This window comes from Palaemon carinicauda, chromosome 29 (assembly GCF_036898095.1).
Source record: "Palaemon carinicauda isolate YSFRI2023 chromosome 29, ASM3689809v2, whole genome shotgun sequence".
NCBI lineage: Eukaryota > Metazoa > Arthropoda > Malacostraca > Decapoda > Palaemonidae > Palaemon > Palaemon carinicauda.
The window spans coordinates 78,294,518-78,314,155 of record NC_090753.1 but is presented as its reverse complement, the minus strand read 5'-3'; the positions used below and the strand labels follow the sequence as shown (position 1 = coordinate 78,314,155).

General features: G+C 35.8%; 1 protein-coding gene across 1 annotated transcript in view; it reads left to right on the top strand.

Annotated features, from left to right (window-relative positions):
• Window positions 1-19,295, top strand: part of LOC137622281 (solute carrier family 25 member 16-like) — a 41,969-nt gene extending 22,674 nt beyond the window's left edge. The window contains exons 5-8 of the mRNA XM_068352838.1: window positions 1,950-2,106; window positions 2,690-2,831; window positions 16,055-16,244; window positions 16,902-19,295. Of these exons, the coding sequence (XP_068208939.1) occupies window positions 1,950-2,106; window positions 2,690-2,831; window positions 16,055-16,238 (483 nt within the window). The 3' untranslated portion in view covers window positions 16,239-16,244; window positions 16,902-19,295. The remainder of the gene's footprint in view (window positions 1-1,949; window positions 2,107-2,689; window positions 2,832-16,054; window positions 16,245-16,901) is intronic.
• Window positions 19,296-19,638: the final 343 nt, after the last annotated feature.

The following is a 19,638-nucleotide window of genomic DNA, read 5'->3' as shown; positions in this document are numbered from 1 at the left end:
TTTTGAAAAAATTCAGGCATTTTCCAAGAGAATGGGACCAACCTGACCTCTCTATGACAAAAATTAAGGCTAGTAATTTAAAAAAAAATATACTGCAAAATGTGCTGGGAAAAAAATAACCTCCTGGGGGTTAAGGGTTGGAAATTTCCAAATAGCCTGGGGGTTAAAGGGTTAAATTGTATATTTTCTCCAATCTCCAGTTAAAAGTGAGTTGGCAGTTAGGAGTTAAATATATACGAGTACCTCTCCTATAGAGATGAAACATTTGAGCAGATTCAAGTTTTATCAATCCACATGATATATTTGTTTGTGTTTTCTCTGGAGTGTGTTTACATCAACGCTCTATACTTATGGCAAATAAACACAGTACATCTAGTATGTCCTGCTCTTGCGCAAAGTTTTATGTGTCTCCTTTTGGTAATACATGTATGTTTATCATATGTTTTTTTCAGTTTGTTTTCATTTGAAGACTTCAAAATTTGTTAAAAACCTATTTAAGTATTAGTTGTACTTAGGCTATGCTGTACTGCACTGGTACAGTATATCCAGAATGAAGATATCCTTGTACTTGCTCAACAAATGAAAAATTAGGGTTGGAAACTTCATCCATATGGTGCCAATTTCGAATTATTCTTTTGCATATACATACTTTTCATCTTTTAGAATAGGGAATGTCTTAAGCAGAGCTTAATTTGCCAAAGAGGTAGTTTACGGCAGGTGGTGATTGCCGGCGAGTATCCCTCCCCACTCTCCTGTCAAGAACACTTCACTTTTGTCTTCTGCGGCAATTGCTACTTCCTGTATAAGCGTATTGTTGCCCCCTAATTAAACGCTGTCGATTGTTTCTCTATCTTTTTCTACAATTTGGATGATGATATGGTGCTTCGCTGGTCATGAAGATGAAGCAGGATTTTTGTAAATGCTAGTGGAAATGTGGTTGGTTAGTTGATTCATGGCCAAAATAATGGATGACCCTTCTTTTCACTGTGATGTTTGTAAAGAATATGGCTGCAGTCATCCCCGTGTGCAGAGTGTAGAATGTGGCCTCCTATTCAGTGGCAGGCTTTCGCCTTGCGGAGGTAAAAGAATCTTAAACCTTTTTTGCGTCATTCTTGACAGTACCCAAGCTGATGCTGAAGAAGCTTTTGCATATACCTTTCTGGATTGGGCCCCAAGAGTACATACATCCCAGGAGCCAGGAGAACTCTTATCTACATTGACAAGTTTTTCAGGGATTGACTGTATGTGGAGTTACCCAAGAGAATGCTGTACTCCAAAATGCGTTAAAAGCTCTCCTGTTGCCGTGCAGACTGCAGATGATGAATTTGACCTAAAAATATTGTGGCTTTAGGTCTTTCTGGTAGGCCCTCTATAGCTTTTCTGAAAGAACTGGTAGCTAAGGCTACTTCACCCCCGGTGTCCCCAGTGCCAATGAATCGAAAGTCGGAAGTGAAGAGCCTGACGTTGGGGTAGGTGGGGGTATTGCTGCCTATTCACCACCTGTCATTAACTACCTCAATATTGAATTCAACGGCCATTTCAGCTACATTGAATACATTCCCTTTTTAAAAGGTCACAGGTTTGAATAGCTAGGAAAAATACAAATTACTTTTAACCCTTTTACCCCCAAAGGACGTACTGGTACGTTTCACAAAAGCCATTCCTTTACCCCCATGGACGTACCGGTACGTCCTTGCAAAAAAATGCTATAAAAAATAGTTTTTTCATATTTTTTATAATTTTTTTTAGAAAATTCAGGCATTTTCCAAGAGAATGAGACCAACCTGACCTCTCTCTGACAAAAATTAAGGCTGTTAGAGCAATTTAAAAAAAATATACGTACTGCAAAATGTGCTGGGAAAAAAATAACCCCCTGTGGGTTAAGGGTTGGAAATTTCCAAATAGCCTGGGGGTAAAAGGGTTAAAATCTCTTATTTTTGTTTTGTCAGGAAGGTGGTGCTCGAGCTTTGTATCGCGGATTTGGTGCTACCATATGCGGTATGATTCCATATGCAGGTCTTAGCTTCTATTCCTTCGAAAATTTGAAATTTTTGTGCATGAAGCATCTACCAGAATATACTTGTAGGCCATGTGAAAAGAATACAGGTATGTATCCTTATGTTAAATATGTGATTGAATTGTATGAAAGGACAGAAAAAAATATCTCAATCAATGAATGTTTATAGTAAATAGTGTTAATGGTTTGGTGGAGAATAAGGCTTAGGCCAGGTCATATAATTAAAGAAGGTTGTACTTCAGAAGTCAGGTCAACCTCAACACTGGAAAACAACTTTATGCTCACAGCTAACATTGGTTTAGATCTCTGGTGGTATCTGTAAAGATTCTAGTAGTCTAAGTGGTGAATTATCAAAATGCAATACTGTAATTGTAAAGTATTCAGTATAACTCATCAGTGTTTAGTGGTATGATGAGGTTATGCTGTGAAAGTGGGTCTTTTTAATAAAAAGTTCTTTTCTCATGAGACGAATGCATGGGTTTGGCAATTTTTTTTTTTCCATCAGGATGCAAGCAATGGCTCATTTTATTTCAAGTTGTTGTTTTGAAGAAATATTTCCCTACTCTGTAAAATTCAGTATACAGTAGATATCTTAAAGGATAATGCTATAGTAAATTGCTTTTTGCTGAAATTTTTATATTTACTGTACCATCAAAACTATTGCTTTTCCAGGGGGATTAGTGCTCTTAATCCCAGCAAAACTTTGCTGTGGTGGTTTAGCAGGAGCCATTGCACAGACTTTCTCCTATCCATTTGATGTCACTCGTAGAAGAATGCAACTTGCTTGGATGAATGAAGAGACCAGAAAGTTTGGGTAAGTGGTTAGTGAGATGTTAAACATTTCAGGCTTTAGTGAGGTCATTTAAGCTGTAAATGGATGTAAAGAGTTTGTGAGATATAGCTAGAGACCATTGTAACCTCATGTCTAACCAGATACATTGTCGTGTTTGTGTGGCTGCTGTTCTGTGCATTAGGTGACAGAGAAACCTTTTGATAGTCCTTGCAATGTTTAAGAACGGGCAAACATCTCTGGAGTTTGATTTTTTTGTGTGTGTAAAGAGTCTCTTCTTTCACCGAGATTTTCAAGTTACTTATGAATGTAGAGTGTAAAGAAGTCTCAGCCTTTTATTGCACTTGATATATTAGCAGGACTTTAGTCTTTGAATTTGGCTACAGTACCGCATCATATATAGTTTTGAAACTACTGCTCGCAGTGACCAAAATTAGTAATCCTTATGAAGGTTATGTTAGCTGTAAGCCTAGCTGTGTAATAGTCATAGTTTTTATTTGGGGTTGATGCTCATCTTGTAAGCAAGAAGATAAAATTTTATTCTGAAAATAGTAACTGATAAATATTGACGATGGGCGAAATTTGATCTGCTACATATTTACCATAACATTCAAGGTCCATGAAAGTGCATGGTTATTGTGTGGGAAAAGCGTGCATAGTTATGAATAAACACAGTACTGTAGTTATAATTTGTGGATGGGTAAATATGTCAATCCCTTATCACCAACACAGAAAGTGAAAATAAAGTATTTAATTCTCCAACCTTTCTGGAAAAAAAAACAACCATAGGAACCGAGAAAAGAGAATACGAGTTGCCTACTCTGATGGTTCAAATCCAGATGGGAAGTGGAGGTATCTGCACATTGGCTAGTCCCAGTGGAAGCCTTATTTGTGTAGCAGACTCGATCTGATAATAGACTACTTTTTTTTTTATGAAGAGCCAACATGGGTGAATTGTCAGTGACAATCATTAAGGATTCAAAAATGAAAGAAAACATTTGCAATAAGAGTAAAAATGAAGAACTATAGTACAGAGGGATCAGAGTAGGCCACCTTTTTGTCTTTCGCAGATGTCGTCTTCCGATCAGCAAACAGAAAATCATTTGATTGGATTGTCTAAATACAAATAAGAAAAGAACATTATAAACTAAAACTACCATATTCGAGTGTGAATTACAAATGAGTTAAGGAACCTCAGATGATTAGAGATATTGATTATCAAAATTTGCCAGCTAGAATATATGCATGATGTTAGTTATGTGCTTTAGTAGCTAGCAGAGCACGGTGTCATGCATTTACGCACAATACCCTAAAAAAATATGAGCTATTGAGGGCTTCTGGCTGTGATGTAGTCTGCTCTTAGAGCATTTAGTGATGTCTTGTGGATTCCTAATACAAGTGCATGGTTTATACATGTAATATTTAACCTTGCACTTCTCTAAAGGAATGACAGGAATAATAGAGATATTCATAGTACTGTAGAGGACAATACTAAATTAGTTTGATAGAGGAAGTGTTTGTTGCTAAGAGATGATTATAATACTTCATAGATCATACTTTTATAGGTACAGTAGTAGGTTGGTTAATGCTCCAGCCACCCATTAAGATACTACTGCTAGAGAGTTTTTGGGTCCTCTGATTGGCCAGATATTGTATTGGACCCCTTTCTGGTTATGGCTCATTTTTCCTTTGCCTACACATAACCGAGCAGTTTGGCCCATTGTTTACACATTCTAATCTTTTCTCATACAAACGACAACACTAAGATAACTAAAACATTCTTCTTTACGGGTTATCTACTGCACTGTAATTTTGTTCAGTGGCTAATTTTCTCGTGGTAAGGATAGAAAACACTTTAGCTGTGGTAAACAGCTCTTCTAGGAGAAGGACACTCCAAAATCAAACCATTGTTCTCTAGTTTTGAGTAGTGCCATAGCCTCTGTACCATGGTCTTCCATTGTTTTGGATTAAAGTTCTTTTGCCATATGGTACACTCAGGCAGGCTATTCTATCTGTTTACTCATTTCCTTTCCTTGCTGGGCTATTTTTGCTGTTAGAGCCCTTGGGCTTAGAGCATCTAGCTTTTCCAGCTAGTTTTGTTAGTGATGATAGTAAAGGAATAATGCGATTAGCATAATTATTCATAGTACTGTAGAGGACAAGGCTGAAATAATTTGATAGATTTAACTAACTCGAGCATTTTACGTTAAAATAAGAAAAACAGGTTTTACTGTTAGTAAAAATTATTGCCCAGGAAGGCCAGTATGTGTTACCACTAAGAAAGGAATACATATTTGTACACCTGTGGCAACAGTTTCAAGAATCTTAGTCAAGTTGAGCGAACCGTCTAAAAAATAGCTAGGTAGCATTCAAACACTGATTTGAGGATGTGGACACAAACTCCCATCCTGACAGGGAGCTAGCAGATGATTCTTGTGAATTGTCATAAAAAAAGAGTAGTGGTAGAAATTGCATTATAGACTTGAAGTTTATATGGAATTTTATTCCATCTGGAAATTTTTACTATGTTACTCTGGCTTGATAGGTTCTATTTCCAGGGAATACCTTCTTGAATGAAGAGATGAACCTTTTCCTTTCTGAGTAGTAGTACCTGCCTGTTGTAGATCCATTTTGCTCGGTTTCACAGAATTTGGTTTAATTTTTACCGTACAGTAATTAGTAATGCTTTGGTAGGTAAATATTGTAGCTATAGAATTTTGTCAGCTCGCTAATTAGCTACCCTGAATGGATTATAAAATTCTATGTGTTAGATGGGTTTTAGGTGAACCTCCTTGAAAATTGTTTCCTGAGGGGATTGATCTTGTAAAGCGAATTCTTCAGTCAATCCTATGGCAGAGGCCACAGGTCTTTAAACTATCCCTTCTGAGGTTGAGCCATCAAAGTCATCCAGCCTAGATTTGACCAGTCTTGCAACAGGGCATCCACCTCTCTGGAATTGGAGAGTAGTAATCATCTATATTTATGAGAGGGGTCACAAAGATGTCCAAATTTGGTTTTCACCACATATTCCAATTGCCTTGACCCCCTTAAATGATACAGATACCATTCTTTTGGAAGAATCTGTCAATTTTTCTTTATTGATCTACTACCACATTCAGCTACCCTGAAATTAACCGAGTTTGAAGATATATTCCCCCCAGTATTGTCTGATAACAAGAGAACTTACGCTATCTGAAAATTGGATTCTTACCTGTTTCCCCTTCCTGCCAAATGTAAGCCAGTGCTTTTTTATTTGAATAAACAGCTATGCATTTCTTCATCACCAAGTATTTCTTTTCTTGAAGGACTGGAGTATCACTAAGAGTTCCAAGAAATGATATATCGTGTTGATTTTATATTCAACCAACTCTCAGACCTATGAAATAAATTCTGGTGGCACCCCAAACATCTTGGGCAGCACCCTCGAAAAGAGATGCATGCAGAAATCTCGCCTCCATCAACATGCCCTGAGCCTAACAATGGGGACTGTCCCACTATTTAACCTAGTGTAATTAGATCTGCATCATTGGAACACAAGTTCTGTCCAGATTGAACATTGTTTATGATGAAACTGGAATTTCTTCAACTTCAAGCGACCCATCGAAATAAACTCTAGATATACCATGATCCCCAACCTTATCCACATCTGAACCAACAGTGCTTTCGTCTGCTTGAACAACAACAAAGAGAAGGACCGAATCCTCTTTTTTTATGGAAAAGCCTGTAAGGAAACTGTTTCTATTATCATCACTAAAAATAGAATCCTTTGAGAAGGAACCAGGAGTGTCTTCTTGATATTGACCAGGACTCCTAACCTATTTAATAACTTGAGTGACTGAAGTTATTGAACTTGATCCAACCTACCAGGTAAAGTAGGACTTTGGTTCTCAGGATCCTCAACTATTTTGAGATGGCCAGTGAATACTTGAGCTGTCTTAAGACTGAAACATAAGCATTTTAATTGGTAACCCTTTGTCCTGTACATAACTTGGAGTTTCATAGAAAATTTGGTTAGAACTCTATACAGTAATTGTGAGTTAATACATCCAAAACTGGCCTCCACTCACCCCCTTGGAGGTTTGTAATCTATAATTCCAAAAGATGAATTGTTTGGAAAGGGGTTCCTTGGACAGGGGAGGACAAGGGAGGATTTGTGAACATAGGAGTTTGACAACTTTCTGTTACTATGATTAGTACCCTAGGATTGGGCTGAAAGATTTCCCAAACCTGATGATTAAATAGAGAGCCTTCCCCCTTCTGGAATTTCTAGGGAACAATTGTCACTGTCTTCTTTGACAAGATCAACAAGTCCTGTTGCCACTGCATCTAGGCTGTCTGTTAGAGCAAAACCCTGATGGCTTACCACTCTTTTGAAAAAACTCCCAAGGTGTGTTAGAAACAGAATCTTGTTAAGATATAGCCACCAACTGGTAGGGAGATGAAGGTCTGAGTGAATGAATTCAAATCATTACTGTGCTGTGGAAGCTACCTGAAATACCACATTACCAACCCAACCTTGACCTAACATAGGCCCCAATATAGGCAAAGTAATTTAATGGATACTGTCCCAACCATAGAAAAACACGTTTACTCTTTTCACTAAACAACAAGATTTACCAACCCTGCAGTAGTAGCCTGAGAACTATCTGAAATAGTTTTATCTAAACAGATTACGTACTATGCAAAAGAAAAATTTCAATTACACTTCCTATTCTATATCCAAGAGAGTGCATTTTTCTAATCATTGAACATGATAAACCTTATTGAAAACCACCTTTTCTATATTACAAATTTAATATAGAAGTACTGTAGTTTGTTTCGGGCCAACAACAAAGCTGGGCATTTAGTCAGCATTATAGATCATTGAAAGTTTTTGTGGAAGATAAGGTCTTAACCAAATACAGGAATCAGAATTATTAAGCGCGTTTTCCACTTTGGCCTTCAATTTATTAAGTTTTCTATGAATAGGTAAGAATCCTATATACAGTATGTCATTTTAGAAGCATCAAAATTCGACAACATATTAGAATAAAAACTTTCAGCACTTACCTGGTCTGTTCTATTTGGGTAAAATTCTGTAATAAACTTTCTCAAATACAGAAAAGGAGAGGGTGCATTCAATTCAGCTTCTTCTTCTGCTACCTCCTCACCTTCCAAACTGGAACAATGAAGCTTTTCTGTTTATTACTGTACTCTTAGCATCTGCGCAAGACAAAGGACTTTTCTCTACAGTTGGCGTGGTACTAATCTTCACACTAACACTTCCATGGAAAATTTGAGGTGAGGTAGTTGCTGACCCTACTCTAAGCAAATCCCCATTGCCACTCAAAACATGGTGCAATTTCTTCTAAGTTCCAATTGAAGCTTTTCAGGATTTTAATAAGTGCCGACCATGTTCCACATGAACCATCTAAAGGTGCATTTTTAATGATAGTAAACAAAGGTTGCTCATGAGTGCTTAATTCAATGGGAGGAGGGGTATTGTATTTGGATCCAGAATGCCTACCTGGTCTTCTATTTCAGAATTTGGTGGGGACATAGAGTATACCGGATCACGGAATTGCAAAGGTTTCGGAGTTGAAGGTCCTGATGTAATTGAGAGTGTGAGGTTCAAGGTGAGACTATTGACTATAATTGGCTATGCATCGATAGAACCCTTACTGACTGGTACACCTGCACAGCTAGGCACAACTTGAGCAATTGGCCTTTGATCTGAATCAGATTAGGTTGGCTAGAATCGCTGACTGTCCATTGGCATGTTGGCATTTTTAATTAAACAGGCAAAGCAAAATCAATAGAAAGTTTATGAAACCCATTACTGTAAAATCTTGCAAGTATGGTAATATTAAGTCAGTGTTATTCGCTATCTCATTTTCACAAACATCACCTGGCCTGGTCTTCCCTGGCTTTTTTTACGACTTAACCTTTTTCATGAACAGCTACTAGCTGAAGGTAATCTCTTGTCAGAAATGAAGAAGGAATTTCACTCTTCACAACGGTTATTCAGACCACACTGTAGCCCTTGGCACAGGACACAGAGAATGAGGACCATTACCACACAGCAGTAAATCCCTTGACCACCCCTCAGAAGAAGACATAGAGAAAGTGGAAGAAGATATTCCCTTGAGTAGAATGTATAATAATGCATTTTTACAACATTTTATAAAAAGTGAAATTGCAATAGGGATTTTGGAGACATGCTCAAGAATCTAGTCTGACGAGAGAACTGAAAGGCAAAGGGATGTGATCTACCCACATGGCAGAGTTGCCATACACTGCCGTAGGATCCCAATGCAGTACTAAAGTAACGGTATGGCAATAAAAAAAAAGGGTCATATTTTTATTCAATGATAGACATCAACCCACACATTTGTTTATCCCATATCAATCTTGGTTGCATTTAAACTCACAAGCAAAAGAAAATTTCCTTGTTTTATTCTCTGTCTTCCATGTATTTATTAATGGAATTTTGTAATGATACAGTAGTACAAGTAGTACACTAATTGAAATAGTTAGTCAGTGAGAGCCATTTTTCATGTGTAGATTTAACTAATCCTTACTCTGTAGGACAATTGTATATTTATGTACATTAACGAATGTTGAATGTAGATGGTTGGTCCTGGGGTTACTACAATTTCTCTTGAAATACCTGGGTCTTTGGAGCTATTTTTCATTGTTATCCTTCCTTTAGTTCATGTTAACTAGTGAGCCATTTGATAAAGACCATCAAGTATGTATGTAGTGTTGCCATAAGTGACATTAGGAAGAGGTCAATTGGGTTTTGTTGTGATTTGCCTTAAGATTTTCCGTGGAGTTATGTTTAAGGCAAGGTGATTGTCATGGTAGGATAAGTGATAAAAAAGGGATTTTGACGAAGGAAAAATCTATTTCTGGGCGAGGGACCTGTGTCGCCCAGTGAAATGCTCCTTAAAGCACCATTTCAAAGGTATAAATACTGCTAAATATACCAGAGAAAAAAGTTGCATGGAATGCTAGGAATATATCCAGCTCGCTCACCCTTAAGTGTCGGTATTAAAACTGGGGCGAGTGATACCACTACCAGAGATCCCTCTCCAATTAGACTTCTCCCTCCTCAAAATCCCCCGTTACTACGAGGTGTCGTTGGATAAGTGATAAAAATGTCCAAGTACAGTATGCTCTTTGAAGGGAGTTTATGATAAAATTGGTCGTCATAAATCCTTGTCACAGAAGGATAGAGATTAGAAATGAAAACAATTGGTTGTTGCTTTGATGTTACATTAATTTGTATATTTTCTTAATAATTGTCAAATACAGCATTTTATACGTATTTTAATGTGCTGTTGTGTTACTGTATTTTATACTTTTTTTTATTAGTGTACTGTACTTTTGACTTTTTATGCCATTTTATATTTTTTTACATAGTTTAGAGATATAATCTGTTCAATATATGTAAAGTAACCGTAGCAGAGTTCATAAGATTAATTTTCAGTGTATAAGATACTCGACTGCTTATTGTGAAAGTAATAAAAGCTAAGTAAATTTATTTTCTTCAAAGAATTTCTTATAATTTAAGCTTTAATTCTTATGATTATAGTTTTGACTTTACTCCTGTAAGGTTCTTCTTGAAGATTCTGGGTGTAACTTTACACATTCATTCTAGTTTAGAATTAAATAACACTTATGACATATTGAGATAATTCTTGCACAAATTTTTTATTACAAATTTTTATAGACTTCTTAAAGCATGTTGTTATAGAACTGTTGAATTTTAGTTGGCTTCTAAAAATTGTTTCTCTTCTCACATTTTCTTTTATTTTTTTTATTTGTAGTAATTTGCATGCAACAATGTACTCCTTACATTAGATATGTTTAATTCATCTATGCTCTTTTAATGTCTCTTGTTTAATTTTTCATCTTCCATGTTCTGGATGCTGGCTCATACAGAGAGTGAGTTGAATGCTTTCTTTGTTTATTAGTCTTAAGGTGGTGGTTGATACTTTGTAATAGTTCTGTTAGATGTTGATGAATTGTTAAGCGTTTATTTATTGTTTTTCTTGTGAAAGTTTTGTAAATCAGAAGTAATAACTATTGCACTATACATGTATTTTACATGATTTTCTCAGAATCAACATACAAACTGATAGTTGCCTGTATCAGCACATCTTTCAAAATAGAATCCTGATGAGTTAAAAATATTTTGTATCGAACAATATTATTATTATTATTATTATTACTATTATTATTATTATTATTACTATTATTATTACTATTATTATTACTTGCTAAGCTACAACCCTAGTTGGAAAAGCAAGATGCCATAAGCCCAGGGGCCCCAACAGGGAAAATAGCCCAGCGAGGAAAGGAAACAAGAAAAAATATATTTTAAGAACAAAGACATTTAAATAAATATTTCCTATATAATCTATGAAAACTTTAACAAAACAAGAGGAAGAGAAACGAGATATATAGTGAGCCCGAGTGTATCACAGTAATAAAGTCGTCTGTTTGAAAACTTCTAACAAACGGTAAAAGTCATCTTGGCTAGTACAGTCGTAATACGCTAGATTTGCATTTTATCATGGTCAGCAGATAGTTCTGCCCTGGCACGAGAGTTAAGCTATTTACTGGGAAAGCTACTGATGTTGTTGCGAGTCACGGTAGTTGGTCTTGTCCGGCTGAAGTTCTGACCAACATCTCTTCAGATGGAATTGAAACTGAAACTTTAACCTGTTAACACTTTATGGCTTTATAATTGACTTCTTACAAATTGTAAGATTTCATTATCAAATACAGCCATGATGTCAATGTGGAGATTTCGTAATGCAATGTTAGAGCAAAGATAAACTTGCAAAAGCTGAAAATATCTCTTTTTATGCATTAGGGGAGGAAGTTACATAAGTGGTTGAACTTGGTACAAAAATGATGTTATGGAGGTACAGTACCTACCTGCCTACCTGACTTCCTACTGAGAGTTACCTTGATTTAAAGGGCAAATATAAGAACGAGTTTTGAAGTGCTCTTGTCATTTTGTGACCATTTTGCATCAGGAGGAAGAATTAAATTACATTTTTTTCTGATAGTTTTTGCTTTCTGAATCAACCAAAAAATTTTTTTCATTATGAAAATGGAAAGGAAATAACCAAGTATCGGCCAGGCCTTATCAGCGTACTCATCTCAATTATTGGTTGATAGGTTGGCTGGAACAGCCTTTTAAACATTTAACGAGGTAGTTAGTACTGTACTTGCTGTCAAGCGAAGGGTAGGCCCCACCCACTCACTAGGTAGAGTAACTTTCATTATGACCTTAACATAGGACTTGCATTGTGGTTGAGGTAGTCATTGTATCATTATTATTATTATTATTATTATTATCATTATTATTATTATTATTATTATTATTATATTATTATTATTTATTGTTATTATTATTTAATATTATTATTTATTATTATTTATTATTATATTTATTGTTGTTATTATTTATTATTATTATTATTATTATTATTATTATTATTATTTATTATTATTTATTGTTATTATTATTTATTATTATTTATTATTTATCATTATTTATTATCATTATTTATTTATTTATTATTATAATTATTATAATTATTATAATTATTATTTTTATTATTATTATTATTATTATTATTATTATTATTATTAAAGCTAAGCTACAACCTTAGTTGGAAAAGCAGAATGCTATAAACCCAAGTGCTCAAGCAGGGAAAAATAGCCTAGTGAGGAAGTGAAACGAGAAAATGAGTAAATTACAAGAGAAGTAATGAACTATCAAGATAAGATATTTTAAGAACGGTAACAGCATTGAATTAAATCTCATATATAAATTATAACAACTTAAAGAAATAAGAGTAAAAGAAATAACTCAGAATAGTGTGCTTGAGTGTACCCACAAGCATGAAAACTCGAGCCCAAGACATTGGAAGACCATGTTACAGAGGCATGGCACTACCCAAGACTAGAGAGCAGTGGTTTGATTTTGGAGTGTCCTTCGCTTAGAAGAACTGCTTATTATGGCTGAAGAGTCTCTTCTACCCTTACCAAGAGAAAAGTAACCACTGAACAATTACAGTGCAGTAGTTACCCCCTTAAGCGATGAAGAATTGTATGGTGATCACAGTGTTGTAAGGTATATTAAGACAGAGGGTTATGTAGAAAGAATAGGCCAGACTACTTAGTGTATGTGTAAAAAAAAAGCCTTAACCAGAAAGAGGGATCTAATGTAGTACTGTTGAGCCAGTCAATGGACCCAGTAACACACTAGCAGTAGTAAAAAGGAACCCAGGTTTCTATAGTGTGGAAAAATACAGAGTTCTTTGCTTCCTTTGCTCAACAGCTCTGCAGGTTTTACAAAAGATTTTACTCTTAGTTCTACATGAGCACACATCAACGGCACTTATTTTCTGCATTACTTTGACGATTACTGGATCTTGATAGGCTCTGACAACATTCTCCACCGAGACAGGCTTCTCTTGTTCTTTCATGAGCTGGGGATCCGGTTGAATAAAAAAAGCTCACTTCTATTGACCAAATATGGACATTTGTAGTAAGTTTTCCCATCTTGGGACAAAACCGGTACACTTTGGAGAAGAGGCTATCCCTTCATTCAACTGCCCTAGATGTACAGCCTCGACAAAAGTTTTTGGCTTGTCTGTCCTCTCTGGACTATCTCCTTCCTAACGGTTGTCTCCAACTGCAGTCTTGTTAATGGGGCATGAAGAAACAGGGGTCAAAAGACAGCAATCCATCTCTATCATTAATTCCAATAGGGGCGGACTCTGGACTCGACCCGAAATGGTGAAGGGCCAAGAGAAACCTTTTAGAGGGCTTACCTCTTCTGTTGTTTCTACTAGAACTTCCACCTCCTACAACACCTAGGGTCGAGACAATAGACCAACCTGACTGCCAATGCCCTATCAATGTGTGTTGAAGCGTTTAGCGACTCGACTCGCACTCCAACCCTTTTTTTATTCTTTGACCAGACACTTGGGACCGGTGGGTGACAACTCCACCGTAGTGACACATACAGTATAAACAAACAAGGTACTGTAGTATAATTTCTCTACATCTTTAACAGATAGCAGTAGAAATTCATTAGTGGGCAGTGCTCAACTTAATCTCCATGACACCCATTCTATTCCTGGCTAATAAGAGCATTGTGATGATGAAGCTGAACAAGGAGACATTGCTCATTGGATCAGAAGGATCCTTGCATCCTCAGATGGCAAACAGGATCCTGACTTTGGAATTCTCTAACAGTTGAAAGCTTTTGATGTACTATACATCGGTGCCAGACCTGGAAGCATTGTTCTAGGATGCCTTCCAACATCACTAGGGCGACCTTGGCATCTCTGTGATTCTGCAGTTCTACCTGATAAGTAGTGTCTTGAACTGAATTCAGTCCACTCTCATTCTCATGTGATTCTGGTTGCCCTGAATGGCCTAAAGTAGAATGGCCCCTGGACCTTCTACTTCTTTGGATAAGATGCTGAGAGAATTGCCTCCTCTCCCCCAACCTATTGTGCCAACAACATATCCTGATATTCCACAGCTTGGTGGAATCCTTACAGCACCACGCCTTTAAGGTTATCCAACATCGCCTTTCAGAGGAAGGCTGTCCTCGTAAAGTTGCACCACAGAATGGGGAATACGTAGGAAAATCTTCAATTTCTGTGTACCAAGCTGAGTTGGCTGTCCTCTGTGGTTGGGGTCCTTGGAAGGGTGTTTCTCTTCTCGGAACCTCTATTCCAAGTATAGCCGAATTTTACTTTACCTCCAAAGAGAAAAGCTCTACTCGGTATCAGTGGTGAAAGGATATTGCTCAGCCTCAAGCCATGTCCTTATGCTGAAAGGACTTAATACTTCCTCCCAACTGAGAACTCGGGTTAGAACTTATGGTATCAAAGGAGTCAGCATAACCCTGGCAGTCCATAAAAATCTCTTTGTGGCGCAGGTACTTCATGCAGGCGTCTGGAGATAGCAGACCCAATTTAATGCCCATTAACTGCAGGAATCGACCCATAGGCACCTAGACACCTTTTTGTTAGAACCTATAGTAGTTACACAGGTGGTGGTGTAGCTGCCTCAGCTTCTCTTACAAGACCATTATCATCAGATCGAGGATGAAGGTTATGAGTTAGACTGGAATGCAAGTGAATATTGACCGTCCCTTTTCCTCTATTAAGGCACATCATCAGAAACTCTGTCAGCTGGAGTCCATTCACTTGTAGGTAAACCCCACTTAGCCTGTAGCCGTTCTATTATATAAAATAGAAGTGTCATTCCCCACTCTCCTTATGAAGGGAAAGTTAGTTGTAACCAGCAACCAGTACATGAGGTGTAAAGAACTTTAACTCTGCACCACTTACAAATGTCTGAGTTTTGATAGCCTGGGATAAGTACCCTGCCAGTTGGAATATGGACTTCCTCCTTCGTAAGGATGAGTCTCTTATGTAAAGGACAAAGGTTTGCATTTGTGCCAAAACAAATGACAAATTTGGAGATAATTTGTATTTTTACTAACTACAAACCTGAGTCCTTTACTCATACTTTCCCACCATCAGCTACCCCCTAGAAAGTCATAGCTGCAGTCACAGCGAGTGCTCAGTGAGCAAGCAGGGGGCGAGGGCTTCCCTGCTCCCTGCTGGTAGCTACCGGCCTCCTAGTTTACAACTCCTCGTAAGAGTTTAATAGCTGTATACTCTAGCTTTGCTGATAGTTTATCCTATGTAAAGGACCCAGGTTAGAAAAATTACAAATGATCTCCAAATTTGTCATATTAAGAAGAGGCAGAGCAGTACAGTATGTGAGTGGTTCCCTGCAGCCAAAGGTTACTCTACTTGGTGAGTGGGTGGAGCCTATCCTCCACATGCCAATTACTACTAATCATCTCTTAAAAATTCTTATTTTCTGTTCAACCTTAGCTGAAATCATACTCATTTAATAGGACGATGGTTTAAATTCGTGGTGGAACAAATATTTAAGTGTATTAAACTCGTGTGATTTAACGTAGATATTCTATTTTATGTTTAAAATTATTACCATATACAAGGAATTAGTTTCTAGTTTTTCCTAGTTATGTTCTTGCTCCTCTTAACTTTGCTGAACAAGTAGAATTTTTATACTAATGGTACATTAGCCTAAATAATTTTTAAGAATTTCATATTCCAACCTTTGTACATTATGGTAATTATGATTTACAAACTGGTTTTGTAACCAAGTCTTATTTTATTTTTCAACAGTATGGGTATGGTAGACACTTTGCGGCTCATCTACAGAGAAAATGGTGTTGCCAGAGGTTTGTATCGTGGTATGAGCATCAACTATATGAGGGCCATTCCAATGGTTGCAGTTTCGTTTTCGACGTACGAATTGACCAAACAGTTGCTTGGACTAGACACTGGATTGAGTATTAAGACTGGATAAGGGAAGGTAAGGCTAAGAACTCCTAAATTTATCAGAAATTCATTGTTGAACAGGTCATCTTGATTGTCACTTAATTGTTCTGAGCATTCAGCTATTAACCCTTTTACCCCCAGGCTCTTTGGAAACTTCCAACCCTTAACCCCCAAGGGGTTATTTTTTTCCCAGCACATTTTGCAGTATATTTTTTAAAAATTGCTCTAACAGCCTTAATTTTTGTCATAGAGAGGTCAGGTTGGTCTCATTCTCTTGGAAAATGCCTGAATTTTCTCAAAAAATTATAAAAAATATAAAAAAAAAAATTTTATAGCATTTTTTTGCAAGGACGTACTGGTACGTCCATGGGGGTAAAGGGATGGCTTTTGTGAAACGTACCAGTGCGTCCTTTGGGGGTAAAAGGGTTAATGTAGTGGTATAAATAGTCGCACTGCCTCTCAGTATGGGGTAGCTAAACATGTAGTGCTTGCTTCTTTTAAGTTTTACCATATTAAGTTTGAAATTTAATGCAGAAATTAAGTATTACATTGTTTCATGGATACTTCATAAGAATCTTGAACCTTTATACTTTCTTGTTTGTTAGAGCAATTAGATTTAATTTCCCATTTTCTTATTTTATCTTGAGTTTTATATGAAAGTATGCTAAATCATGTAAATTATCATTTACAGGTACTTGTACTGTATATGCAAAGAAGTACCCTATGGATGTTTGTTTTCTTCATGCTTAGCGACTCATCATCAGATCTAAGTGTTATGTTTGTGGTCCATCTTGAAGTCATGTAAGAAAGTTAGAGCTTTTTAGTAAGGTTGGTTACTTTAGTATTGAAATATTACACACTCGATTTGCTTGCTCTTTTAACAAAAAGATTTTTATATTTTTCTCAATGATTTTTATAATGTACATTTTGAATAAGTGAACAAAATTATTCTTGTAAATTTGAAAATTTATTATAGTTTTCTTGAGCAGAGGTGTACGGATAAGAACAGTCATGGATGGAAAAGCAACTTTGATTACTCACATTTCTTGTTTTTCATTTGTTAAGGACCAGATTCTCACATCTTTTAATTTTGGTATCCAGAATCTTGTATAAAAATATGTACAGCAGTTGCAGAATCTATGGAACTGGCTTATTTATGATCACATTTGCTCTTGAGTTCTTCCAGATGCACAGAGATTGATTGGTTCGTAATTAAAGGGTCAATTAATGTTGTGCTTCTAGCTAGGTATTATTTATTGTTGTTATTATTGTTATTACTGTATTAGTAGTAGTAATGGTAGTAAATGTAGCAGTAGTAGTAGTAGTGTTAGTATTAGTAGGGTTTATTATAATGCAGTATTATTGTTATTATTATTATCATCATTCTCGTTGTTGCCGATGTTGTTAATGTCCGTCCAGCTGCACAAATCAAGTAATTTTTTTAAACTGTCTTATTGCAAGAATACTGGTATTCTCTACGTATTGTCTCATACTTGCCAGCGAGTACTTAGTAAACATTCTGAAACACTTACGATTAGTTTCATTAGAAAGTACATTGACAGTGCAGTGCGCTTAAGGTTTTTTCTCAAATTCTGTGCTGTTTGCATAGACGTTGTCTGAGAAGTCCCGGATTTATTTTTGTCAGCGACATTTTCCGTCAATATTTTTTTTTTTTTATTTAGAGTTTATCCCTACTTTATGTTTATATAATCCAAAGTGTTTTTGATATATAAGTAGCATTTGGAATGCTCTTTCATCTAAAAAAAAAGATACTTTTTGGCTTTTAATAGTTTTGTAATTAATGATAATTTCATAGCTGTTATGTTTATGCCGTTTGAGGTTGAGGGTTACATTTTGATAATAGATTTTGTTTGTCCATTTATTTATTTATGTAATTTAATTTCATTTTTTATTAATTTCAGAATATCCTTTACTGTTAATGTACAGTGTTACCATGCGTAATAACTAAAAAAAAAAAACCCGATAGTATTGTACGTATTGATAATTGAATTAGCATTATGCTATGTATGATATTTGCTTTATGTATTGAAGATTCAATCTCATTCTAACTGTATGCTTTATACATGAACCCTTTAGTGAGGGATTACCTAAAATTTTAGCTAAAAGTTTTGTATAGTAATTGTTTCTACTTAGCCATTCAAAGTTTGTTTTTAAAAAAATTCAGCATATATATTCACACGTTACAACTGCATTTAATTTTATCTCTGTGTGTATTAGATAAGTGCTGATGTAATTTAATGATACAGTAGAAATCGAACTTGATGGAGCAACCTTATGTGTTGCTAATGACCAGCTTTGAAATGCAGTGTGGCATAATAAACCCCTAAAGCGTATTTAACGCTGTAGGTGTTGGACATAGTTATTGTCGGTCAAGTCTTGTTTTCTCTTGCAAGTATTTACGTTCAATAGATTGGGGAGATTTATCTCGGTAACTACTACCTTTTCCTCAAAAATCAAGTTGTAAGAGTATTTTTATTTCATTTTGCATTTATAGTTCTCGATAGAGCATAGCTTAAAACCATTATCTTTTAATCTTTTAACGATTATAAATAATTGAATATAGGCTTAAATTTTTGGAATACTTTATTCATTGAAGATTATTCTAAAGGATAAAACTGCTAAAAGTTCTACTGTATTTTCTTGTACAGCTGTGTGTCGTAGTTGAGTATGCAGATTGAAGCCATGCTTTATAGCACTCCTGTACTGTATCAATTTATTTCTTTCTTTTACCTCTTTGGCTAAATTGATTTGGTCATTGTTTTTTCCTTTAATAATAATTACAATGATTAGATATTCTTAAGGGACTGCCAGAGTAAATGATTTCAGATGCTGTGTTAACTTATGAAATAATGGGCTTCTTACCAGAGGTAATGTTTGTCTAGGTCACATCTTGGTTTAATCCAATTAAACGCTTTATATTATTCGTACATTTGGCATACTCATTTTTAAGATAATGCTTAGAAATTTTTATTATTTTTTGTTACTACATTAAGGAAATATTTATAAAGGATTTTGTATGAAATGAAAAAAAATTATTTATGCAAATAAAATTGATGGAAATACATGTTTTGTATATACTGTACTATGTAAGTTACGAAGCCCCTTCGCTTTTGCTATTATACATAAGAGTTTTTTTTTTAACAAATTTAACTAATTGTGCATATTGTAATTTTATAGAAAATGTTCAAAGGAATTAGAGAGTAAGCCTAATCTTTAGGGTACTATATTTAAAGGTTTATAGGTTACTCATGATTGGCAGAGGCAAGGAACTGGGCAGTGTCCTAGAGACTGACCACATATATATATATGATCAGTGCCCAAGCCCCTTCTCCATTAACTAAGGACCAGGAAATGTCAGACCACATATATATATGATCAGTGCCCAAGCCCCTTCTCCATTAACTAAG